General features: G+C 35.0%; 1 protein-coding gene across 1 annotated transcript; it reads left to right on the top strand.

Moving 5' to 3' along the window:
• Positions 1 to 802: 802 nt before the first annotated feature.
• On the top strand, positions 803 to 26751 carry LOC123544199 (2-(3-amino-3-carboxypropyl)histidine synthase subunit 1-like). Its single transcript, XM_053520045.1, has 12 exons — positions 803 to 947; positions 2940 to 3013; positions 3987 to 4056; positions 4394 to 4457; positions 5307 to 5428; positions 9053 to 9207; positions 10603 to 10721; positions 21391 to 21459; positions 21914 to 22070; positions 22712 to 22812; positions 25372 to 25450; positions 26360 to 26751. Exons 1-12 carry the CDS (start codon positions 887 to 889, stop codon positions 26696 to 26698), a joined length of 1410 nt encoding a protein of 469 aa, XP_053376020.1. The 5' UTR covers positions 803 to 886; the 3' UTR covers positions 26699 to 26751.
• The last annotated feature ends 384 nt before the right edge of the window (positions 26752 to 27135 follow it).

The raw sequence follows: 27135 nt of genomic DNA, 5'->3' as shown, positions 1-27135 counted from the left end.
AGTGGTATATTTACAGATTATCTGTAAATTTACAGATAATCTATAAATTTACAGATTTTTCGATCTGTAAATTTACAGATTGTGTGTATGAAAACTGATGGAATTACATTTATTCCCAAAACCGCAGCTTGAAATTAATTGATTTATTTACAGTATGCATAATTTAAAGTAACGTCATTTGTGAGTTTCAGCCATTTTTATTGAGTTTTTGGCATTTTCAAAAAAATCAAAGTCAACAGAAATGTCTGAAAGTTACAACTGACCTTTACTTATGCGTACCAATTAATTTAAAGCTGCGATTTTGAGTCCAAGTATGATTTTAGCAGTTTTCGAAAATTTCATCTGTAAATTTATAGATCGAAAAATCTGTAAATTTACAGATAATCTGTAAATATATCACTTTCCTAGACCTGTTAATGAAGAAACAGAAAAGTTAAATAGTTTTTGCCACCTTGACACACTTCTGGTAGCTTTTGAAAAGTTCAGGACACGGTTCGCTCTTCTCCCCTCTCAGAAATTTGTTGGAAAACCAATCATTAAAACATTCATCATATGCCTTCTTGAGATCCTTACATTCTTCGCCAACACTATTCATGTTTATTCGCCTGTCCGCATCACACTACTACCCGGAAGTGCCTTCCAACACCCCTTATACATGTGCATATCTAAAATAGTTCTCGTATTTTCAGCTGATTTTTTTTTTATAAAACCTTTAAAATGAATACAAAAAATGAATACAAAATTTTATTTCTTCTCAATGAACTTACTTTTTACAACTAAACATACGAATAAATTGCAGAGAATACTCATTTTCATCCAACGCGGATTAATACAATTGTGAATGTCACGCACGTGTAAAAGTGCCAGAACACCAATGTAAACAAACATGACAGATTGTGTTGTAGTCGCTGCAAAAAGTGACAGAAAGGTTATAACTGGCTCGAAAGGTACAAATAAATGTGACCTTTGTTAAAATATGTTTTGTAGAATCTAAACAATAAAGTTTATGTGGGTCGCGAAAATATGTTACAATATTGTTAAAATTCTGATTTCGGATAGTAGCAGTATCCGGATATAAGCTTGTTTATCAAAAATATTTCAACATGATTGTCAACGATTCAATATTCAATAGTATACATACTTGGTCATAATAATATTGGCCTTAAGAATTGGTTTGACATTCAGCTTTGACCTTTTCATAGACTTGATGATGTCATTATTATTAGTCCAACCAATTTGACGCGATCCTAGGAAATATTGAGATAATTTTTTCATATGGGCAATATCCCCACTTGCATCAAACACTCGATTATTTCACGAATTAGCCATAAATTCAAATAAAACTTACATGTATTGAAAGGGGATTCAATTCCTCATTGATTTATGCCAAAATTATTAAATAATATCCAAAATTACAAATTTTCTGGTGATTTAAACCTATGTATGTACTGTACACGATTAACGTTGAGGCCTACCGTGTCTACACACCAATATGCGCAAGTGATAAAACCAATAACTTTACATGACTGTGTACTGTGATTTATCTTCCATTATATAAAAAAAAAATTTGGTCCTTCAAAGTTTTGACATTTAGATTGCCCGTCACAAATATAAAACAATCTGAACGTTGAATTATTTTGACTAATTGTATTATTTGCACATATGATACCTTCTTGGACCGACGCCAGGAAAAGCACGTCAAAGCCATCGAGCAGGTCCAGGACTAGGCAGCCCAGTTGTACGAAAACCTGCTAGTCCCAGAACTAACTTTACAGGCAACTATGGCCAGAAGTCAAGACAGCCTGCTAGTCTCAGAAGAGCCAACATTCATCAGTCAGGGTTGTAACTGTTTCAAGTTATCGCAGTTTATAACCCATCTGAGTTATTGCTTATACTTTTATAACTTATATATTGTTTCAGTTATAACTTATCATAAAATATTACAAAGCCCTCCTGTGCCAATTCCTCATTTTGAATGAGACTAATGCAATTATCTCCTGAATCCTTGAACTTTTATCTTTCCAGCTATGCAGTAAAATTTTTTATGCAAGGCTGATAAAGGTTTACGCAAAAGTTTTAAATCTATAAAACTCTTAACATCCCATTATAAATGCTTATCAGGTCATGATCAGGCTAAAAGAGAATTTGATTAACCACAGTTTGCTACTAATTTCACTTTAAAGGTCACTTTGTGAGAACAGCAAAAAGACTTTTTTTGAATAACTTACCTGAGTTAACTATATTTTATAACTAATACAGGTTATAAAATGCTTGAAAAAGTAACTGAAATAGGTTACATAACTTAAAACAATTACACCCCTGACTGTTCATAGTGTTAGAAGACCTGCAAAGCCATATTATTATAAGTTTTATTGTTGAGTTATAAGTTTTAATTCCTTATGCAATACAGAAAAATATTATAAGTTTTGTTGATGAGTTATAATTTTTAATTCCTTATGAAATACAGAAAAATATCCTCAAAAGAAACCTAAGCGAAACTCTGAAAATCAGGTGATATTCAAGGACAACTTCCTTTAGATTTTCATTGAACAAAGTATTGCAAATTTATCTAAAATAAATTAATTAAACAACATATTATTATACATGTATATTTATTAATTAAACAACATATTATTATACATGTATATTTATTGATTAAACAACATATTATTATGCATGTATATTTATTAATAAAACAACATATTATTATATACGGTATTTCTTTATCTTGACACATGTATGTATTACATCATAAAGCAGTTAATGTTTGTATAATATGTATTTTGTGATTATTTTGAAAGAATGAAGAGTAAAGATTACTGCATAGGGTAATTATACTTTAACTATAGTTTGATTATATGTATATTTCTCGGGTTAAAGAATTGTGTGTATAAAATCAGACCAGATGTTCTGAAAAACAGGAGGTCATATAATTTCAGGTGCAAGAAGGACAGCACATCAGATCCCAGATGAAATATTGCACGATGCCAAGCTGATAGAGGCAGTTAAACAGGTATCATTGTTGTATTATTTTGTTTCTGTTTCACATTATATAGGAATCGTCAAAAACTAGGGGAAAAGTTACAGGTACCAAACACAATCTGGAGACAGGAATGGGGCAGATTTTCGGCCCCAATAAGGGAGAAAAAAGCACTGAAATTTGAGAAAATACCACCAGTGGCTAATGGCCAAGTGGTCCTTGTGTGATTAACTTGTCTGCTTTTTCTAGAAAGTTTTTTTCTTACATATTCCAACCAAAACTCATAGTAGATTAACATAACATTTAAAACACAAGACAGTGCTTTTAGGTCATTTTCTTTTCAAGTGCTACTTATTTATGAAAAAGATTGTTTTTATTACCATGCAATTTCCCCCCATATTTTAGTTGTTACAGTGCTATTTTCCCCTTTAACGGGCCCTGCCATCATTTCCCCGAAAACAGAAAAAAAGCCCACTGAATTTCATGAAAGTTGCTCAAACCTTTTTCATGTTGCTCCTTAGTCCAAATAATAGGATGTTTCGGGACAGTGTGATAACTTTTGATTGTCACTGTCTCCACTTAGAGGGATGACAACTATAAAATATAAGATCATGAAATAAGTCATCCCGATAAGTCAAATGAGTAAGGATAGTGGCTCCTACAATGAAGATTATTTTCCTGCATAAAATTCTAATTAGGCTATAAGTGTGACCTATGCTTGCTTCACCAGATTCTCTTAGAAATGATCCTGGACCATCGTATATTCTGATAATTTATGGAAAGAAATCTGATAGTAATAAGGAAAGACATTACAAGGAAGATCACAATTTAGAGAATTAATTAAGATAATTAAGAGAAAAAAGGCGGATATTTAAATATGGATTTTTAAATATGAGAAATGTCTCCTGTCAGGTATTTTACAGCATTAATATTAAATATTTTTTCCTTGTACGAGATGTCCTCATCAGTTGTATTTATAATAACACTTACTGTATTGATTTTTCAGTTGCCGTCCAATTATAATTTTGAAATTCCAAAAACAATATGGCGGATCAGACAGGCTGCTGCAAAGAGAGGTTTGTTTATTTGTTATTTTAATGTTTTGACTTTCAGCCACTTATCAGAGTTGTTTATGATCTTAGTCCATATAAGGTGATTATGGTAAAGCACTTTTTTCAGTAAATTATGTTATGACTACTGTTGAAGACTCTAGATGGACACTATTAAATTTACCAAATGGCATTCTTGTAAGGATACAAGTTCTTTCCCAGATGGTTCTGCTTCACTGAGCGAAAAATAGAATCATCCTTGAAACAGCAGTGGTTTGTTTTTTCTTGTCAGTGTGATGGGAAGACAGAATATATATTTTAAAAAGATACTAATTTCTGATTTATGTTTGTTTCTTTGTTTTAGTTGCTCTACAATTTCCAGAGGGTCTTTTGATGTTTGCCTGTACAATATCGGACATCATTGAACAGTAAGTTTGTCAACACATTGTCTGACATCATAGAGCAGTAGGTTTGCCTGTAATAACATTTGATAGCATTCCTGTAGAGCAATTAGTTTGTGTGTACAACATCAGATATCACAGACTAGTAAATTTGCCTGTACAATATATGATGTCATAGGGCAGGTAGTTTGCCTGTACAGTATATGATGTCATAGGGCAGGTAGTTTGCCTGTACAGTATTTGGCATTATAGTACAGTAAGTTTGCCAGTCTGTCTGATATGAACTGGCAGTTTTTTTTCTGCCTGTAAGCCAAACAAATGTATATACCATTATTAGATTTGAAGCACATGATTGTTATTTGGACATGGTAAGAAATAAAATACACTTGATTGTTGCAGTGACATTGTGCAAAATAACCCACATTTGATTGTTGCAGTGACATTGTACAAAATTATCCACACTTGATTGTTGCAGTGACATTGTACAAAATTATCCACACTTGATTGTTGCAGTGACATTGTGCAAAATAACCCACACTTGATTGTTGCAGTGACATTGTACAAAATAATCCACACTTGATTGTTGCACTGACATTGTGCAAAATAACCCACACTTGCTTGTTGCAGTGACATTGTACAAGATAATCCACACTCGATTGTTGCAGTTACATTGTACAAAATAATCCACACTTGATTGTTGCAGTGAAATATAATCTACACTTGATTGCTGCAGTGACGTTTAAAAATATGATGATTTTCACTCTTAATCAGATGAAATCACCTTCTTTTAATACTGATCTTAAAAACATCAAATATTTACTTGATATTCTAGATGTATTCAGAATATGAGTGTAATTTCCTTTTATTTTTGGACAGATTTACTGATGCAGATACTTTGATAATGGGAGATGTGACATACGGTGCATGCTGTGTGGACGACTACTCTGCACGAGCTCTAGGTGCAGATATAATGATCCACTATGGTCATAGCTGTCTAGGTAGAATAATAAATGATAGTTGGTCTTAGTAGATAACCACATAGACTTACATGTTTTATAATCAGTGGCTACACATAAGTATGTTTAAGATCAATTGTTTGACAGAGTTCTCGTAACAAAATAGCAGCCAAGTGGCGGGAAGAAGTTACTTGAAGATACTGCACTTAAACTGAATATTTTAAAAACCCTACTGCAAAAAAATATAGGATTAGATTTTAAGCTTGACTATAATTATGAAGTATATGCAGAGCTGTCCTACACACTTGTGTCAGCATCTGTGTCTGCATCCTGACCAACGTCGTGTGACACAATGGCCATTACTCTTGCTCCAATATTACATGAATTATCCCCCTTTTTAGCTCACCTGTCGCATAGTGACAAGGTGAGCTTTTGTGATCGCGCAGCGTCCGTCGTCCGTCCGTGGGTGCGTTCGTGCGTGTGTAAACTTTTGCTTGTGACCACTCTAGAGGTTACATTTTTCATCGGATCTTTATGAAAGTTAGTCAGAATGTTCACCTTGATGATATCTAGGTCAAGTTCGAAACTGGGTCACGTGCAGTCAAAAACTAGGTCAGTAGGTCTAAAAATAGAAAAACCTTGTGACCTCTAGAGGCCATATTTTTCAATGGTTCTTCATGAAAATTGGTGAGAATGTTCACCTTGATGATATCTAGGTCAAGTTTGAAACTGGGTCACGTCCGGTCCAAAACTAGGTCAGTAGGTCAAATAATAGAAAAACCTTGTGACCTCTCTAGAGGTCATATTTTCATGGGATCTGCATGAAAATTGGTCAGAATGTACATCTTGATGATATCTAGGTCAAGTTTGAAACTGGGTCAACTGCGGTCAAAAACTAGGTCAGTAGAAAATCCTTGTGACCTCTCTAGAGGTCATATTTTTCATGGGATCTTGCATGAAAAATGGTCAGAATGTTCATCTTGATGATATCTAGGTCAAGCTTGAAACTGGGTCACGTCCAGTCTAAAACTAGGTCAGTAGGTCAAATAATAGAAAATCCTTGTGAACTCTGTATAGGCCGTATTTTTCATGGGATCTGCATGAAAATTAATCAGAATGTTCATCTTGATGATGTGTAGGTCAAGTTCGAAATTGGGTCAACTTCGTTCAAAAACTAGGTCAGTAGGTCAAATAATAGAAAATCCTTGTGACCTCTCTAGAGGTCATATTTTTCATGGGATCTGCATGAAAATTAGTCAGAATGTTTATCTTGATGATATCTAGGTCAAGTTCGAAACTGGGTCACGTCCGGTCCAAAACTAGGTCAGTAGGTCAAATAATAGAAAAACCTTGTGACCTCTCTAGAGGTCACATTTTTCATGGGATCTGTATGAAAATTGGTCAGAATGTTCATCTTGATAATATCTAGGTCAAGTTTGAAACTGGGTCACATGCGGTCATAAACTAGGTCAGTAGGTCAAATAATAAAAAACCTTGTGACCTCTCTAGAGGCCATATTTTTCATGGGATCTGTATGAAAGTTGGTCTGAATGTTCATCTTGATGATATCTAGGTCAAGTTTGAAACCGGGTCAACTGCGGTCAAAAACTAGGTCAGTAGGTCTAAACATAGAAAAACCTTTTGACCTCTCTAGAGGCCATATTTTTCAACGGATCTTCATGAAAATTGGTGAGAATGTTCACCTTGATGATATCTAGGTCAAGTTCGAAACTGGGTCACATGCGATCAAAAACTAGGTCAGTAGGTCTAAAAATAGAAAAACCTTGTGACCTCTCTGGAGGCCATATTTTTCATGAGGTCTTCACAAAACTGGGTCACATGCCTTTAAAAACTAGGTCATTATGTAAAATAATAGCAAAACCTTGTGACCTCTTTAGAGGCCATATTTTTCAATGGATCTTCATAAAGATTGGTCAGAATTTTTATCTTGATGATATCTAGGTCAAGTTCAGAACTAGGTCACATGAGCTGAAAAACTAGGTCACTATGTCAAATAATAGAAAAAACGACGTCATACACAGTTCATGTGGGGACAGGTGAGCGATTCAGGACCATCATGGTCCTCTTGTTACTTAAGGTTTAAAGTTTTGGTGCACTTTCACTCTATCTATGTTGTTACGAAATGAATTTGATTGAAACTTAAAACAGTTGTCCCACATCATCACCCACATCATTTGACACAAGGTCCATAACTCTAGCACTAAAAAGACATTTGAGTCATTAAACACTCCAGTGATAGCTCCAGCTTCCCCAGATATGCCCTATTTCACTACCCAGCATTGAAATAGGTGAGTGCGCTGTCTCCTGTGACAGCTCTTGTTTTTCCTGATGTTCATCAATGTGTAAATCCTACCAGTTGAATAAAGCCTTAAAGGGGCTTTATGTTAAAATATTTGAGCCGTGCCATGAGAAAACCAACATAGTGGGTGTGCGACCAGCATGGATCCAGACCAGCCTGCGCATCCGCGCAGTCTGGTCAGGCTCCATGCTGTTCGCTAACAGTTTCTCCAATTCCAATAGGCTTTAAAAGCGAACAGCATGGATCCTGACCAGACTGCACGGATGCGCAGGCTGGTCTGGATCCATGCTGGTCGCACACCCACTATGTTGGTTTTCTCATGGCACGGCTCATTTGTGTTAAAAGGCAGAGCTTACACATGCATGAATACCAGGAAAAGATAATTGAATCCCTATACTTCCAAGTAAAATGCACCAAATTTTCATTTTTAAATGATTCTGCTGTGAGCATCCAAAATTTCTGAAACAACTTTTTTTTTTTAAATTTGAATTGAAACCATGCTCATTGGATAGGAAATGATCTAACTAAGAAAATGTGTGCTCTTACTTATATGTTTCATTTAGAAAAAAGAAATGCTTTTTTTTTTATATAATTCTTCTGCTGTCGGCTTCGTCATTGACGCAAAGCTGAATAAAAAATGATAACCAAAGGGTTCATCAAGTGTGTGAACATCTCAGCTAAATCAGTAAAATTGCTTGAATTAATAGATATTGAAATCGTTTAGAAATAAGTTGTAATTTAACAGTTTACATACGAGTATGAAATATAAAGGGGTACATTAAAAAAACCCAATGTATTTCACACCCATATGGATATTACTAAACTACGATTTATATCTTACACTAACACACTTTGTTTTCTCCTTTCTCATATATTATTTGATTCAGTATTGCTTACTTCTGAAGTTAAAGATATCTGAATTAAGAAATACATCAGCTAATAGAGGTTTTTGAAGATCATTTCCTTATAGCATAACTCTTATGATAACATGAAATGTAAAAATTTAATAGAGTACTGTGACCTCTACATTGCTCCACCTTAACACTGGGTCATGGTCCAGTGAGTGTATTAGAAATTTTACACATGGGATATATATATATATTTTTTTTTTTTTTTTTTTTTTTTTTTTTTTTTTTTTTGTTTTGTTTTGAATGCAGACGCAAAGTAAAAATAAGCATGCCTACTTAAACTTTAACCATACAGCGTAGAAGAAAATAAAAGGTTTGATATTTAACACTGACAGAACAGTGGGGATACATACTTTAGCCTATGTTTTGATGTTTTTCAGTACCTATAGACAGGACAGAAGGGATACATACCTTATCCTATGTTTTGATATATTTCAGTACCTATAGACAGGACAGAAGGGATACAGATGTTATATGTGTTTGTAGATATAAAGATAGACACTGTTCACTTTATAGAAACATTGAGACACAACTTCCCAAGAGAAACAAGCCTGGCATTAGTTAGTACAATACAGTTTGTCACAGCTTTACAGGTAAATCATGTTACAGCTTTACAGGTAAATAATGTCACAGCATTACAGGTAGATCATTTCACAGCATTACAGGTAAATAATGTCACAGCATTACTGGTAAATCATGTCACAGCTTTACAGGTAAATCACGTCATGGCAATACAGGTAAATCATGTCACAGCATTACAGGTAAATAATGTCACAGCATTACTGGTAAATCATGTCACAGCATTACAGGTAAATCATGTCAGAGCATTACAGGTAGATCATTTCACAGCATTTCAGAAAAATCATGACATGACATTACAGGTAGGTCGTTCCGCATCTTTACAGGTAAATTGTGTCACAGCATGACAGGTAAAACATGTCGAAGCATTACAGGAAGATCATTTCAAAGCATTACAGGTAGATCATGTCACAGCATTATAGGTAAAACATGTCAAAGCATTACAGGTAGATCATTTCACAGATTTACAGAAAAATCATGACACGGCATTTCAGGTAGGTCGTTCCACATCTTTACAGGTAAATTGTGTCGCAGCATTACAGGTAAAACATGTCGAAGCATTAGAGGTAGAACATTTCACAGCATTACAGGTAGACTATTTTACAGCATTACAGGTAGATCATGCCACAGCATTACAGGTAAATCATGTCACAGTGTTACAGATCAATCATATCATAGTGTTACTGGTAAATCATGTCACAGTGTTAGAGGTTAAGCATTTCACAGCATTACAGGTAGATCATTTCACAGTATTACAGGTAGATCATGTCACCGTGTTACAGGTTAATCATGGGATGACTTTGTTTGAATGGGTTTAACACTATTTATCAACAGTATTCCATTTATGAAATGTTTGTCAGATAGCCAAATTATGTAGTTGTACAAAAGGAAATGACAACTTCTGCACATAATTATATACTGACTAGTTGTATGCAAGACAAATGTCAACTTCTCCTGGTTCACACAAATCATAATTAGTTATATACAAATGTACAAGAAATTTAAATCCTGAATAAATGTAGGCAATGAATCGACAACTTCTCCACATAAATCAGAGCTAGGAGGATAAATACCTTCAGACACTTTCCTTTTGTTATATGGTGATAGAGAATATATTTTGATATATATCTTTCTCTACATTCTTAGCTTTTGATATATATCTTGCTCTATATTCTTAGCTAAATAGGATTTAAAAAATACTATAAACATGATCTTTTCTTTTGTCATTATTTATTAAAAGTACATTTGATATGGTGTTGAATGATGAAATTTTTATTTGAATAAGGCACACTTGTTTTTTCTTTACAATGTGCTTAAATTTCCTAGTAAGAAAAATATTTGTAAACTTAAATGTTTGTTTTAGAATGATAGAATTTTTATATGTATAAAAATATCATATTTTCTTTCAGTCTGTGAGTGAACATCTTAAAGAAGAATACAAGATCATTTTACCGCAGTGTAAGCCTCTGTCACCTGGAGAAATTCTTGGCTGTACATCACCAAAACTGACTGGAGCTGATGTCATAGTGTAGGTGTCATATTTATCAGTCTTATTGTCCTAGAAATATTTCCAGTCTTTAAATTCAGGTAAGCAGTCCATCATTCAGTTGATGTATCACAGATTTTTAGCTTGACTACACAAAGCATGTAGAGATATCCTACTCGACCTGGCGTCGGCGTCTTTCTGCATCCGAACCTTGGTTAAATTTTTGATACACTTTCTGTTTATCTCTGTTATTACGTGATGAATTTACTTCAAACTTCAAATAGTTACTCTTCATTATCACCCACATCATAATAATAATTATGGTACAAGGGTCATAACTCTGATGCCAATATTTTATTAACTATCCCCCTTTTTACTTTGAATTTCAGGTTAAAGTTTTGGTGCACTTTCACTTTATTTCACTTATTACTGAATGGATTTGATTCAAACTTAAAAGAGTTGTTTGACATCATCACCCACAACTCTGGATCCGTTTTTTCATGAATTATGCCCCCTTTTTATTTAGAATTTTATGTAATGTTGATACATTTTCACTATTATCTCTGTTATTTTATTACCCGAAATTATAACTAGAAGACAAGTAACATTCACATTTTTACATGTTTATTTTTACATTTCAGATATGAATACAGTCACATATTTCAATTACCGGCGCGTAAGATACTGTAAACAGTGCTAATTCAACCTATGAAATATTCCTTTCAATATAAAAATTATTATCAATATTTTGGCAGAGTATGGCCACTCCAATGAAAGCTATTTGAAAAACAGTCGACCGGGAGGAAACCAGACGTACTCGTAAAGCACCACGTCATTGCTCACGTTACCTGTAGAGCAACAAGCAGCGCCACACGGACGCAAGGGATACCACAGTACACCACAGTAAATTAAACATCCCCCAAAACTCGACGTTACCTGCAAAGCAATGAGGAATATTTAGCGGACCAACGGAGCAAGGCAACGTACTGTGGTTCTAAGCAACGAGCAAGGCTACAGTACACAACAATATTTAGCGGACCAACGGAGCAAGGCAACGTACTGTAATTCTAAGCAACGAGCAAGGCTACAGTACACCACAATATTTAGCGGAGCAAGGCAACGTACTGTACTTCTAAGCAAGGCAAATACTATAATGAGCAAGGCTACAGTACACCACAGTAAATTAAATATTCCCATAACTCGACGTTACCTGCAAAGTAATGAGGAACATTTAGCGGACCAATGGAGCAAGGCAACGTACTGTAATTCTAAGCGAGGCAAATACTATATGATGAGCAAGGCTATGACATCAGCAAGGCTATGATACATTTAAGCAAGGCTAGTCAGATATTGCCAAGGCACTAGAGCAATACCTTTAATATACACCGTAACATCCGTACCATCAAAACGTCCCAAAGCACGCCCGATCGCCCCCACGGTCGACAGAATTTTTTCCAGGCCCTTACAAATAGGAGTGACATAAAAATAATTGTATATAATTATGGAAATGATTAACTGGAATTTTAGTAATAAAGATTATACATGTATTAATTCTAAATTGTCCTTCTGATTTCTCATAAAGCAACAGTCCGGAAAATGATATCCTTTTAGATTTGTCTGTTTCACAAATTGTTTGTAGTCCAGGAATCCGTTCAATTAATGTCTGTGGAAAGTACCTGGAGTCTGATCACTTCCGGAGTTGGCACCCAATGGCAGCATATTATCTGCAACATAATACTTCACAAAACAGTCAGATTGTCATAACAGAATTAAAGATACAAAATATAATGAATTGTAGTATACAACAATTTTTATTATTATTATTATTATTATTATTATTACTGGGGTGTGGCGGGTGGGCAATTTAACATCGATCTGAAGCGCTAGCCAATACACCTTTAGTTCAACTGAGAAGATTGCACGTGCTCTCGATTTAATATAACGCTCGAGTGGTTCCCTGACGAATAGGCATTTATCATTAATCTGTTATGTTTAGACAAGGAACTAGAAAACTGGATTACTTGACAACGACGATAGTTTATAGCTAACACACCTAGCAACGAGATAGCTATAAATTTCGGGAAAAAATAAAAGTAATTATTTTTAGGCAAAATAATTTTTATTATTTTATTACCCGAAATTATAACTAGAAGACAAGTAACATTCACATTTTTACATGTTTATTTTTACATTTCAGATATGAATACAGTCACATATTTCAATTACCGGCGCGTAAGATACTGTAAACAGTGCTAATTCAACCTATGAAATATTCCTTTCAATATAAAAATTATTATCAATATTTTGGCAGAGTATGGCCACTCCAATGAAAGCTATTTGAAAAACCAGTCGACCGGGAGGAAACCAACGTACTCGTAAAGCACCACGTCATTGCTCCACGTTACCTGTAGAGCAACAAGCAGCGCCACACGGACGCAAGGGATACCACAGTACACCACAGTAAATTAAACATCCCCCAAAACTCGACGTTACCTGCAAAGCAATGAGGAATATTTAGCGGACCAACGAGCAAGGCAACGTACTGTGGTTCTAAGCAACGAGCAAGGCTACAGTACACAACAATATTTAGCGGACCAACGGAGCAAGGCAACGTACTGTAATTCTAAGCAACGAGCAAGGCTACAGTACACCACAATATTTAGCGGAGCAAGGCAACGTACTGTACTTCTAAGCAAGGCAAATACTATAATGAGCAAGGCTACAGTACACCACAGTAAATTAAATATTCCCCATAACTCGACGTTACCTGCAAAGTAATGAGGAACATTTAGCGGACCAATGGAGCAAGGCAACGTACTGTAATTCTAAGCGAGGCAAATACTATATGATGAGCAAGGCTATGACATCAGCAAGGCTATGATACATTTAAGCAAGGCTAGTCAGATATTGCCAAGGCACTAGAGCAATACCTTTAATATACACCGTAACATCCGTACCATCAAAACGTCCCAAAGCACGCCCGATCGCCCCCGGTCGACAGAATTTTTCCAGGCCACAATAAATTTGCCAAAATTTATCCCCCGAAAATTCTGTGCAGCGATTTCTTAAATTCAAAAAAAATACTATCTCAGCTTTACAACAATTATATTTGTTCTTTAAAACCAAACTGGTTCATCCATATAACTATAACATAATCGAATAGGTTATTTGAAAGACAAGTAGAGCAATCCCGCCAACATCACGTGATCACGTTTTCCCAATGTATGAAACAAGGAGCAGAAGGATTATCGTTTTGAGTGATTCGAATCATTTGTTCATCATCATGATGATAATCTATAGTTCTATCTTTGAAAGAAATAACTAACTTAAATGCTTACCTAAAATATATTTGTTTTGGATACACGTTTTATCTTAAGATTTATGTCCTAATGTAATTCAATTAAAATTCAATTCCAACCATGTTGATATGTACTCCTTCAAGGCTATACATCAATATCCAGAAAGACCATTATCCCTTTTATCCGCAAGCATTATCTCTTTATCCACAAGCATTATGTTGTTACTGCATTTTGGTTAGCTTTTCAATGAGTTTACCAGGCCTCAATCGGGTCGGGTATGACAACACAATCCAATACACTACGGTACCAATTTAAACATAGTATAGATCAACTTGTTACTAATTAAAACGAATGCATGTTTATACATTGTATTATCGTTTGCTTGTTATGGTTCTCATGCATCGTTGAACTCAAGAAGATTGTCAATGAAAAAAGTTAAGTGCATACTGAAATGTTTTCTGTATTGAAACGTTTTAATGAAGAAAATCATAATTATCAAACATTTTATCGTTTAAGTTACCGTGTGGGATTTATACACCAAGGCATGTCTGCACTATTAATTTATAATAATACTGCGGTAAAATACCGAAGCTAGCGGATGGGTCACACATCCCTAAAAATTGTCGTGCAATTATACATGTACATGTTGTTTGTATCTATAAATGAATAGATCTACTGCGGAACTAGGTCAATATATTTATCAATAACGTGTTAAAGTAGTTGTACTTCTGTCGAATCGTATATTAAAAGAAAACCATACTTTACTATGAAGACCCTGAATAATCGACTTTTCCAATAATGTCTCGCTGTCACTTTCTACTTATAAATACGTAATCGTTCCATAAATAGATTGCGCTATACAGCATGAAATATGTCCAGATATTCAACTTACACGAAAACACAATTTCAACCTGATTTTGTAAATCTAATATATAATGACGTTAACATTATCTGTCCTCAGTAAATAATTTCGGCTTGGTTTGTCAAAGAATTTTTTTTTTTTTTACTTAAATATTAAAAATCCGACTTTAATAATTTATATAACAAACCAACACTGATTTATGAAATTCCGGTTCCGGGCTAAGGTCAAAAAACTACAGACTTTCGTTAACATGATATAGTGCTACATGAGCTATTCGAAGAGAATTCACTTACTGGAACAGGAGAAAAATTAAGACAACCAAAAAAAAATTTTCATTCATACATAATGTAACAAACGACTGGTAGTTTGTTACAGATTTCAACCAAATCCCATGATAACCAGCTCTGAAGTTTTGCTCACTACACATACATATTCCAACGATAAAATCATCAGTCAAGAGTGTTGTAATACAGTATGATAACTTCCAACATTTTAAGAACCATTAATATGACCTGTGATATTGGATTCGGCTAAATATTGGCAGTATATCTTAACGCTACATATTTACAACTATGATGACCTAATCTTATATTAGTTAGCTTCTAACACCAAACAAAAACGTGACACTATATAATGGGAAACCAAGTGCAAAACAGTTCTATCTATTGTTATTTGCAATGTCACGCTATTTTAAAATGTCATGTTAACTGACACCAGTGCCCTTAGAAATAAATACGAACAGCTCTAACTAAATACTATTAAGAATTAATGACAACCAATAAAATATCATAGGAAAGCTAGCCACATATACATGTATAAATTATTTGTATTCATGTATTCAATTGATTTCTCTTTAGTTTTAAAAGTTTAGAATGTATTCAATTGATTTCTCTTTAGTTTTAAAAGTTTAGAATGGTGTAAAAAACAAATTTTGAGGCCGCAACTTGAATTAACAAAGTTTCCGTGATATCTTATTTGACTCTGATAACAGAATCCGGTTCTGTATGGAAAATAACCAAATATCTATTGTTTTTCAGCCTCTAAATTGACAGACATCACGATTCTGACCCCGTTTCTTCGAAAAAATTCAAGTAACAATGTGTTTCGGGAAACGTAACAATCGTTTCAAATTTAATGTACGGAAAGTTGCGCTTCATCGAAACAGAATTTCCTCACCAAATTAACAAACGTAGTAGTGCAACAATTAACAATCCTGAACACCCAACAAAGAACAAACTGTCCAACTAATACTGTTTAAAACGTTTGAATCTTATTTTCATAATAGACCACTGAATTCTTTTTTTTTTTTTTTTTTTTTGTAAAACGTTTGCGAGCATTTAGCCTAAAATAACAGTGGACGAGTTACATAAAATTTATCAACAACATGCCTTACTCTATTTCAAAGATGCACTACAAAGTAACGGTACTCTTTGTAATCTGTGATGACAACTCTACATGATTTGCATGAAAAATACATGAGGCACACAAGAATTTAGTTCAAAATTGACAGTGACATATTAAGCGAAGACAATGTGCATTGCATGAATTAATGTAGCGATATATATGTACGTCGGTGTGTTTAGTTAAATTTCAATCATATTTTGTTTCCCAGCATAAGGAAATTATTCCTCTATACTTGACAAACTATGCTGAAAAAAGATTTAATAAATAAGTCTTCAGATAATATTGCGAAAACACATTTATCAAAGGAAGGGCCTAAATTACCCACCTGACATGTATATTATACCTGTATTATACAACCTAGCAAGTTCAACATCTTTATTTATTTTGGATTAAATATTGTGGATCTTAAATTTTCGATTCTATGGATGCACGTGTTCCCGTGCAGTGTATTTGAAGATCATTACCGAAACCAATCGGAAGAAAATGTAAGTACATCTAAGTCTAATATTGAACCAGTGAATTTGTTAGTGATATTTGTTTATGATATCGAAAGAGTTAAATGACCTAACCTGATCCAACGTTAACAGGTGCTGATACCTGCGTTTGCATGCCGACAGATTCTCCTGGTCATGTAAAACTTATCGCAAAGTGAGGGTCGTAATTAATAGTGTTTGAGAAAACCTACTTAAATATCTTACAGTTGCGTCCTTGTATAAATATTTTTCCTTACAATCTTTCTGGTTTCCGTAACCCATCCGATCTTAATCCGTATGCTATACCCTTGCAATACTAAACTATTCGACGGTCCCATAAAGGGGACGTTAACGTAAAACACTCCAAATTTGCTATTTAAATTGCGGGAAGTAAATGAGCACAACAGTGTCACTGTCTTATGAAATGTGACGTCACCGATGTTACTATTTACTTTGCGAGCACCTTACGAGTAATAAAACGGAAATGCCTTATGTGAATCTCGTGTATTGAAAGTATCACTGCCTGTCGGGAAACAAGAAACTATTACGACAGTTGACTGAACTAGCAACATTATTGCTTTGGTTCGAATCTGTAAAATTATGAGAAATAGGGTCGCCACACCCCGTATTAAGTTTACAGTTAATACAATACACAATTCATAATCGGTGCATAGATGTTAACGGGAAGACATTAACTGTGTATAACTATTTACTGACGTAAGTACTGTCATTACCAAACTGCAGAATTAATTGCGACTCCTTCAGAATTTGTTCGAAATCAATAACAAACCTACCGGCATTTTGTCTGATGCCTGGAATTTCTGGCAAATCCGCCGTCTAGTTCGCCTTTCATTTCCTTCCCTTCATAATCATCTCGACAGGCTGGCTCGCCTCTACCTTTCAGGCGTGCTCTGCATCGACCACGTGGCATGGCTATTCAATTTAACATCGATCTGAAGCGCTAGCCAATACACCTTTAGTTCAACTGAGAAGATTGCACGTGCTCTCGATTTAATATAACGCTCGAGTGGTTCCCTGACGAATAGGCATTTATCATTAATCTGTTATGTTTAGACAAGGAACTAGAAAACTGGATTACTTGACAACGACGATAGTTTATAGCTAACACACCTAGCAACGAGATAGCTATAAATTTCGGGAAAAAATAAAAGTAATTATTTTTAGGCAAAATAATTTTTTATTATTACAAAAGGGATTTGATTCAAACTTAAAATAATTGTTCAGCATCATCACCTACATCATTTTACACAAAGGCAATAACTCTGATAACTATATTTTTAATGAGTTATCCCCCTTTTTACTTAAAATTTCAGGTTAAAGTTTTGATGCACTTTCACTCTATGCCTATTATTACCAAACAGATTTAATTCAAACTTTAAAAAAGTTGTACCCAATCATCACCCACATCATATGACACAAGGGCCAAAAGTTGTACTATATCATCACCAACATCAAATGACAGAAGGACAATAACTCTCAAACCAATATTTTATGAATTACTCCCCTTTTTACTTAAAGTTTCAGGTTAAAGTTTGATGCACTTTCACTCTATCTCTGTTATTACTAAACAGATTTGACTCAAACTTAAAATAGTTGAACCCCATCATCACCCACATCATATGACATTAGGGCCAAAATTTGTACTATATCATCACCAACATCAAATGACACAAGGACCATAACTCTCAAACCAATATTTTATTAATTACTTCCCTTTTTAGCTCACCTGAGCAATGCTCAGGTGAGTTTTTTTGATCACACGATGTCCGTCGTCTGTCGTCTGTCAACATTTAGCTTGTGTATGCGATAGAGTCTGTATTTTTCAATTGATCTTCATGAATATTGGTCAGAATGATAACCTTGATGAAATCTAGGTTGAGTTCGAAAATGGGTCATCTTGGGTCAAAAACTAGGTCACTAGGTCAAATCAAAGGAAAACCTTGTGGATGCGATAGAGGCTGTATTTTTCAGTTGATCTTCATGAATATTGGTCAGAATGATTGCCTTGATGAAATCTAGGCCGAGTTCGAAAATGGGTCATCTTGGGTCAAAAACTGGGTCACTAGGTCAAATCAAAGAAAAACCTTGTGTATGCAATAGAGGCTGTATTTTTCAATTGATCTTCATGAATATTGGTCAGAATGATTGCCTTGATGAAATCTAGGCCAAGTTCGAAAATGGGTCATCTTGGGTCAAAAACTAGGTCACTAGGTCAAATCAGTGAAAAACCTTGTGTATGCGATAGAGGCTGTATTTTTCAATTGATTTTCATGAATATTGGTGAGAATGATAACCTTGATGAAATCTAGGCCGAGTTCGAAAATGGGTCATCTCGGGTCAAAAACTAGGTCACTAGGTCAAATCAAAGAAAAACCTTGTGTATGCAATAAAGGCAAAAAAATTTTCAACTGATCTTCATGAAATTTTGTCTGAGTGGTTGCCTTGATGAAATCTAGGTCACGTTCAAATATGGGTAGTCTGGGGTCAAAAACTAGGTCACTAGGTCAACATTTAGCTTGTGTATGCGATAGAGGCTGTATTTTTCAACTGATCTTCATGAAATTTGGTCAGAATGATTACCTTGATAAAGTCTAGGATGAGTTTGAAAATGGGTCATCTGGGGTCAAAAACTAGGTCACTAGGTCAAATCAAAGGAAAACCTTGTGTATGTGATAGAGGCTGTATTTTTCATTTGGTCTTCATGAAATTTGGTCAGAATGATTGCCTTGATGAAATCTAGGCCGAGTTCGAAAATGGGTCATCTTGGGTCAAAAACTAGGTCACTTGGTCAAATCAAAGAAAAATCTTGTGTATGCAATAGAGGCTGTATTTTTCAATTGATCTTCATGAATATTGGTCAGAATGATTGCCTTGATGAAATCTAGGCCAAGTTCGAAAATGGGTCATCTTGGGTCAAAAACTAGGTCACTAGGTCAAATCAGTGAAAAACCTTGTGTATGCGATAGAGGCTGTATTTTTCAATTGATTTTCATGAATATTGGTGAGAATGATAACCTTGATGAAATCTAGGCCGAGTTCGAAAATGGGTCATCTCGGGTCAAAAACTAGGTCACTAGGTCAAATCAAAGAAAAACCTTGTGTATGCAATAAAGGCAAAAAAATTTTCAACTGATCTTCATGAAATTTTGTCTGAGTGGTTGCCTTGATGAAATCTAGGTCACGTTCAAATATGGGTAGTCTTGGGTCAAAAACTAGGTCACTAGGTCAACATTTAGCTGATCTTCATGAAATTTGGTCAGAATGATTACCTTGATAAAGTCTAGGATGAGTTTGAAAATGGGTCATCTGGGGTCAAAAACTAGGTCACTAGGTCAGATCAAAGGAAAACCTTGTGTATGTGATAGAGGCTGTATTTTTCATTTGGTCTTCATGAAATTTGGTCAGAATGATTGCCTTGATAAAATCTAGGTCAGTTTCGAATATGGGGCTTCTGGGGTCAAAGAGTAGGTCACTAGGTCAAATCAATGGAAAAGCTTGTATATGCAATAGAGGCTATATTTTCCAACTGATCTTCCTGAAATTAAGCCAGAATGATTATCTTGATGAAATCTAGGTCATATTCGAATATGGGTCATCTAAGATCAAAAAGCAAGTCACTAGGTCAAATCAAAGAAAAACTTTGTGTATGTGATAGAGGCTGTATTTTTCAACTGATCTTCATGAAATTTGGTCAGAATGATAGCCTTGCTGAAATCTAGGTCATGTTCGAATATGGGTCATCTGGGGTCAAAAACTAGGTCACTAGATCAAATCAAAGAAAAAACTTATTTATACTCAATATTTTTGCTCCAATTTTAATGATAATTGGTCAGAATATATTTTTCCATGAAATCACTAGGTCAAACATGTTTACACTATTATAGTATGTTATGGTGTGTTTCTCAGGTGAGCGACCTAGGGCCATCTTGGCCCTCTTGTTACATAAGGTTTCAGGTTAAAGTTTGATGCACTTTCACTCTATCTCTGTTATTACTAAACAGATTTGATTCAAACTTGAAATAGTTGAACCCCATCATCACCCACATATGACACAAGGGCCATAACTCTTGCTCCAATATTTCATGAATTATGCCCTCTTTTTACTTACAATTTCAGTGTACTGTGGTGCACATCCACTATATGTTATTATTAATGATTTTGATAAAATCTTAACCAGTTCTTCCACATCTGCCTCCTCACCATATGGCACAAGATCAGTAGCTCTTACTAAATGGATTTAATTAAACATAAAATTATTGTTCCACATCTTCACCCACATAATATAACACAAAGTCCATTATGCTGGCAACAGTATGTTTTGAGTTATGCCCCCTTTTTACTAATAGAATTTCTGGTTCAAGTTGTAATGCACTTTTGCTCTGTCTTGGTTATTACTTAAAAGATTTGATTTAAACTGAAAATAGTTGTTCCACATTATAAGTCACACGATGTGACACATGGTGTATTACTTTTGCAAGTGATTCAATAAGTAAACCACTTTGGGCCCTAGACACATTTCTAGATTAATCTTACATTTAAATGCAAAACAATTTTATGCATGCAAAGATGCAACAAAGTTTTATGTATTTGTAACAGCAAAATTTCTGAATGATGAAATTTTCATGAAACTAAAACTTTTCGCAATATTGTAGCTATTTGGGTGATGGCAGATTTCATCTGGAGTCGATAATGATCCAAAATCCTGATATACCAGCATACAGGTATGTTGTTCATAATCTTTACATGCCAGCATACAGGTATGTTGTTGATAACTCTAACCATAACCTACCAAAATGCACATTGTTCATAATCCAAATATATTACAAGCATTCAACATTTTCTCTGGTAATTTTTGTGATGTATTTAATCAGAATAGGAAAAAACTTCCAAGAAGAATTGAAAGTTGAAAACGAAAGACCAACAAGCACATGAGAAGATAAAGTCAGATGTATTCGTTTGACAGCAAATAATACAAGTTTAACTGACAGAAGACATGGAACAGCATAGGTTGTCTTTGGGACTTGTTACTTCAATGGCATCTGGAAGCAGGAAATTCCTTCTTTACAAAGAATATAGGGTCTGTAACTTAAAACTTAATGGGGAAAATAGGGTCTTAAACTTAACTTTGCTACTTGTAGGACAACCACTTAAATTTCTTTTATTATGTATTGATAGATATGATCCATACAGCAAGGTGTTTTCTCGGGAATATTACGAGACAGATAAGATGCACGAGATACGGAGGGAAGCTATTGCACGTGCTTCACATGCTCAACAAATTGGAATTATACTTGGAACCCTTGGAAGGCAAGGCAACCCTAAAATTCTACAGGTAGGTTTTAGTAATTTGACTTTTAACTTTATTCAGCAATACTTTGCAGGGGTGTCATTAAGGGACAGGATGAGGGGTGGTTCCTCCAGCTACAATGGTCTGAAGCCCTGACTACTTTTACATGTAGCAAATAAAGATCCAAATGGGAGGGCCCTAGACCCCGTCTATTCTGCAACTATCTATGGTCTACTTCAGTAATTAGTTAAACCCCTGCTTACTAGATACTAAGTAAATATGGGTGCTTAGACTGCGGTTATGGACGGCATGGAAGAATTCATTATTTTAATTTCTTACTTGAAAGAGATACAATATAAATGATCTTTGATGGAGTCAGAGAAACTAGTTTGCTTAAACCATAAACACGAGGGAGAGTACATAACACACGTCAGCTTTTTATATTGTTACAAGTTTAGCAGATTAACAATCATTTTTATAGCTACAGAATTCAAATTTAGAGAATAATTTTAAGCTAGATATCAGAGTTCCCTATAATATAAGCTTTCTGAAAAAAGATGTTGTTCAAACATCATGAAAGGGGAATAGTGTACTATTGCAGCCACAGTTCGGGTTTTTCTTCTCACAAGACACATAATCCTATTTATTTTATGCTGGTATAGACATGTTTTATATATTTTCTTCAGCACCTACAAGATCGTATATTGGAATGTGGCAAGAAGTATGTGACTGTGTTACTATCAGAGATATACCCCAACAAACTTGCACTTTTCAAGGATATAGATGCGTAAGTGAACTAACTGAAATAGACATGAAACATCCCATTTTCGTGCAAATTATATCTCAAAAATAATTTGACCTGGAAAAATTATGCGTTAAAAAATGTTTTCATAGTAAGGTAAATAAAATTATTAATTAGTATAGTTAAATGGTCTGGCACTCATCATCTGTCAACATAATTCTCCTTTGAAACTACTTGTCAGATATATACCAAACTTGGTCAGTAGCGTCCTGGAATGGACTTCAGTCAAATTTGACTTCAATCAGATTTGTTGAAATTTCACCTTGGCTCCTTTTAGGGGTCGCCAGAGCTAAAAAATAGAAACATCTTTTAACAACTTCTTCTCATGAACCGCTTTATGAAACTTTATCAGACTTGGTCTGTGGCATCATTTTAAAGATCCTCTGTAAAATTGGTTAAGTTGGGACACATAGCACCTTTTAAGGACCATTAGAGCTAAAAATAGAAATACTGTTAAACAGCTTCTTTTCATGAATGATGGATCTTCATCAAACTTGGTCTGTAGCATCATAAGGTTCTGTTCCAAAGTTTCCAAGTAGGAGCAGTCAGCCTCTTTTACAGGCTGTTAGGGCCAAAAATAAGATACCTTTTATCAACTTTTTCTCAAGAACCACCCGTTGGATCTTCATTAAACTTGGTCTTTAGCATTATGATAAGGTTATTTCCAAGATTTGTTAAAGTGGGGGCACTAAGTCCCATTTAGGGGCCACTAGAGCTTAAAATAGAAATACTGTTAACTTCTTTTCATGAATAATGAATCTTCATCAGACTTGGTCTGTAGCATCAATAAGGTTCTGTTCCTTTTAGAGGCTTCTAGAGCTAAAAATAGAAATAGCATTAAATGACTTCTTCTAATGAATTACATGATGGATCCTATCAGGGGCTGCTAAGGCTAAACATAAGAGCACCCTTATCAACTTCTCATAAACCACTTGATTGATCTACATCAAACTTGGTTTCTAAATTATAAAGTCCTATCATTGTTTTTTATACCCCCACTTTGGGGGGGGGGTGCATATAGATTTGCTCTTGTCCGTCAGTCCTTCCGTCCATCCTTCCAAGAATGTGTCGCGCCTAGCTCCAAAAGTATTTGACATAGAGTCACAAAACTTTACAGGAATGTTGGTCAGCATGTGTAGTTGTGCACCTGGGGTTTTGCGTCCGGATTCATTCAGTCATGTAGAAGTTATGGCCAAATTGGTCATTTTAGTGTTGTGTCGCGCCTAGCTCCAAAAGTATATGACAGAGTCACAAAACTTTACAGGAATGTTGGTCAGCATGTGTAGTTGTGCACCTGGGGTTTCGCGTCCGGATTCATCCAGTCATGTAGGAGTTATGGCCCCTGACTTAATTTTTAATGTCATTTTAATGTTGTGTCGCGCGTAGCTCCAAAAGTATTTGACCTAGAGTCACCAAAGTTTACAGGAATGTTGGTCAGCATGTGCAGTTGTGCACCTGGGGTTTCGCGTCCGGATTCATTCAGTCTTGTAGGAGTTAGTTAAAAATTGGTCATTTTAATGTGTCGTGCGTAGCTCCAAAAGTATTTGACCTAGAGTCTCCAAAGTTTACAGAAATGTTGGTCAGTATGTGCAGTTGTGCACCTGGGGTTTCGTGTCCGGATTCATTCAGTATTGTAGGTGTTATGGCCCCTGACCTGGGAAAAATTGTCATTTTAATGTCATGTAGTGGGGGCATCTGTGTCCCATGGACACATTTCTAGTTTCAAATTGGGGTCAGTCCCCTTTTAAGGGCCACTAGAACTAAATATAAAAGGAAAACTTTTAAAAGACTTCTTCTCATGAATGGATGGATGGATCTTCATCAAACTTGGTCTGTAGCAACATTATAAGACCTTTCACAAATTTGTTCAAATGGAGATACTCTTTTTAGGGGCAAATAGAGCTAAATATAGAAATGCCTTTAAATGCTTCTCTTGAATCCCTTGATGAATCTTCATTAAACTTGATTTGTTGTATCATTACAAGGTCCTGAACTCAACTTTGGGGCACTTTTAATGTTTAAAAGTATTTCTATTTTTAACACTAACAGCTCCTTAGATTGGCTAAGCACCATTTGAAAAAAAATAAGAGAGGACTTTTGCTTGATACTACAGTTTTATGAAGATCCATCAAGCTGTTCATGGGGAGTCATTTAAAGGTTTCTACTGTTTTTAGTATGGGGCCAAGCAAATTAAACTAATTGGGAAATGTCTTTCTAATGACACTACTAATAATTAATCAAGCCGTTCATGAGAAGTTGCTTAAAATTGTATTACCTTGTAGTGTTTCTGTAATTCTTCCTGCAGTAAAGAAACGATTGCTTGAGGTCAGAAAGGGATGAGCAAAATCCTCAAGTTAGAAGTCATCCAAAAGCAAGTTTAAAGACAATGGTTTGGGACCACATGAATTGCTTGGGAAAGCCGGGGTGTTCGAGGCATAGATGCTCAAGTGAGTGGTGTTCCACTGTAACTGAATTACATGTGATTCAGCTTGCTTGCTTGTTCTTTAAAATCATACGTCTGATACTAGTACTATTTTTTTCAAGTTGGGTACAGATTGCCTGTCCAAGATTGTCTATTGACTGGGGAATGGCTTTTGATAAACCATTGCTGTCACCTTATGAGGTAAGTTACATGTATACTGCAGTATAAAGCAGTTTCACATTGTATCCTGTTGCATAAAGCAGTTGTACATTGTATCCTGCGGTATAAAGATGTTGAACATGGTATCCTGTAGCATAAAGCAGTTGTACCTTGTATCCTATGGTATAAAGCAGTTGACATTGTATACTGTAGCATAAAGTAGTTGTACATTGTATACTGTGGTATAAAGCAGTTGTAACTGGTATCCTGTTGCATAAAGCAGGTGTACTTTTATCCTGCAACATAAGCAGTTGTACATTGTATCATGTCCCATAAGCATATCCTGCGGTATAAAGCAGATTCACATTGTATCCTGTAGCATAAAGCTGTTGTACCATGTATCTTATGGTATAAAGCAGTTGTAACTGGTACCCTACAACATAAGCAGTTGTACATTGTATCCTGTAGCATAAATACGTTGTACAAATTATCCTGTAGTATAAAGTAGTTGTATATTGTATCCTGCAGCATAATGCAGTTTTACAATTATTTTCTTGCTCTGCATTCATATTGTAGATAATTCCAGACTGGGAGCAAAATTTTCGTATTTTGGCATTAGCTCATGGTTTTCATTAGTTGACTGGGGTTATTGCTGGAAATAATGTGACAACACTGGAAGTCGTGTGACAACAGGAGTTTTAAATCTGTTGTGAAATGCTGAAGGAAACCTACATATTATCGGTATATTGTACAAAAATGCAGCAAAATATTGTAGTAATAGGTGTAATACTCAACTGTGTTTACTGATTTTATATTCTTGAGACTTCCATTTTAGAATAGAAATCAGAATTAAGTTATGATGTCAGAGTTAATATTTTGTGTCAATTTCCTAATATCAAAAGGTTGTGATGCGCAACAAAATGTTGATGCAGACTGGTTCTGTTATTTCAGATGTCAGTGGCTTTGAATTCTGTACAATGGCAGACTGTGTACCCAATGGATTTCTATGCTAATGACAGTCTGGGAGCATGGACAAATAATAATGAAGCTCATAGACCGGTCAGACAGAGAAAAACTAAACCAGTCAAAATTGTTACAAAAACTGAGAAGTCTGATTCACCTGGAAGCTTGAAGGGAGAACATACAAAGACTAATTCATCAAATAAAAGTGTAGAGGAAGCAAGTGCTTTGAATAAGGTTGTTAAAGATTTTCATGCAACCATACAGGGTTGCAATGAAACTCACTGTTGTAATACTGGTACTAACAAATGTTGTGTCAATGACACTTGAAATGTGTTTTTTTTAAGAATACATAAAATAAAAGCTAAAAAGAACCAACAAGATGTCGCGTTAGTTCTCTCTAAAAATCAAACTATTTTTGATTTCTACCTAACATACAAGGTGTATTCTCTATTTGTCTGTGTCTCTTCATAACATTTTCTTTCTAGATTCTTAATCCTTTTTGTCGAGTCCGCTTGCGGAAGCGAAGACATAGTTGTCCAAATGGCTGTTCGGTATATGTGCGTGCCTCTGATTTGTTTTTCCGAACCATAACTTTGACATGTATGGATCAATCTTGTTTATATTTTGCATGAATATTAACGTCAATGAGACGGAGTGTGATTTGCAAACCCCAGGTTCCTATCTCAAAGGTCAAGGTCACAGTTGGAGGTCATAGGTCATGTCAGATCTTGTCTGTCATGCATTGAGGAATCTTGTTTATATTT

This window comes from Mercenaria mercenaria, chromosome 12 (genome assembly GCF_021730395.1).
Source record: "Mercenaria mercenaria strain notata chromosome 12, MADL_Memer_1, whole genome shotgun sequence".
NCBI classification, from domain to species: domain Eukaryota; kingdom Metazoa; phylum Mollusca; class Bivalvia; order Venerida; family Veneridae; genus Mercenaria; species Mercenaria mercenaria.
Note: the sequence above shows the minus strand (reverse complement) of the source record. Positions and strands in the feature narration are given on the sequence as shown.

Bases quoted from the DNA above. Each gene is read 5' to 3' on its own strand.
- LOC123544199 (XM_053520045.1), top strand. From the start codon at position 887: ATGACAGATTGTGTTGTAGTCGCTGCAAAAAGTGACAGAAAGGTTATA. The intron at 948-2,939 runs GTACAAATAAAT...ATATAATTTCAG, and splicing joins GGTTATAACTGGCTCGAAAG to GTGCAAGAAGGACAGCACAT. The intron at 22,813-25,371 runs GTAAGTGAACTA...ATTTTTTTCAAG, and splicing joins CTTTTCAAGGATATAGATGC to TTGGGTACAGATTGCCTGTC.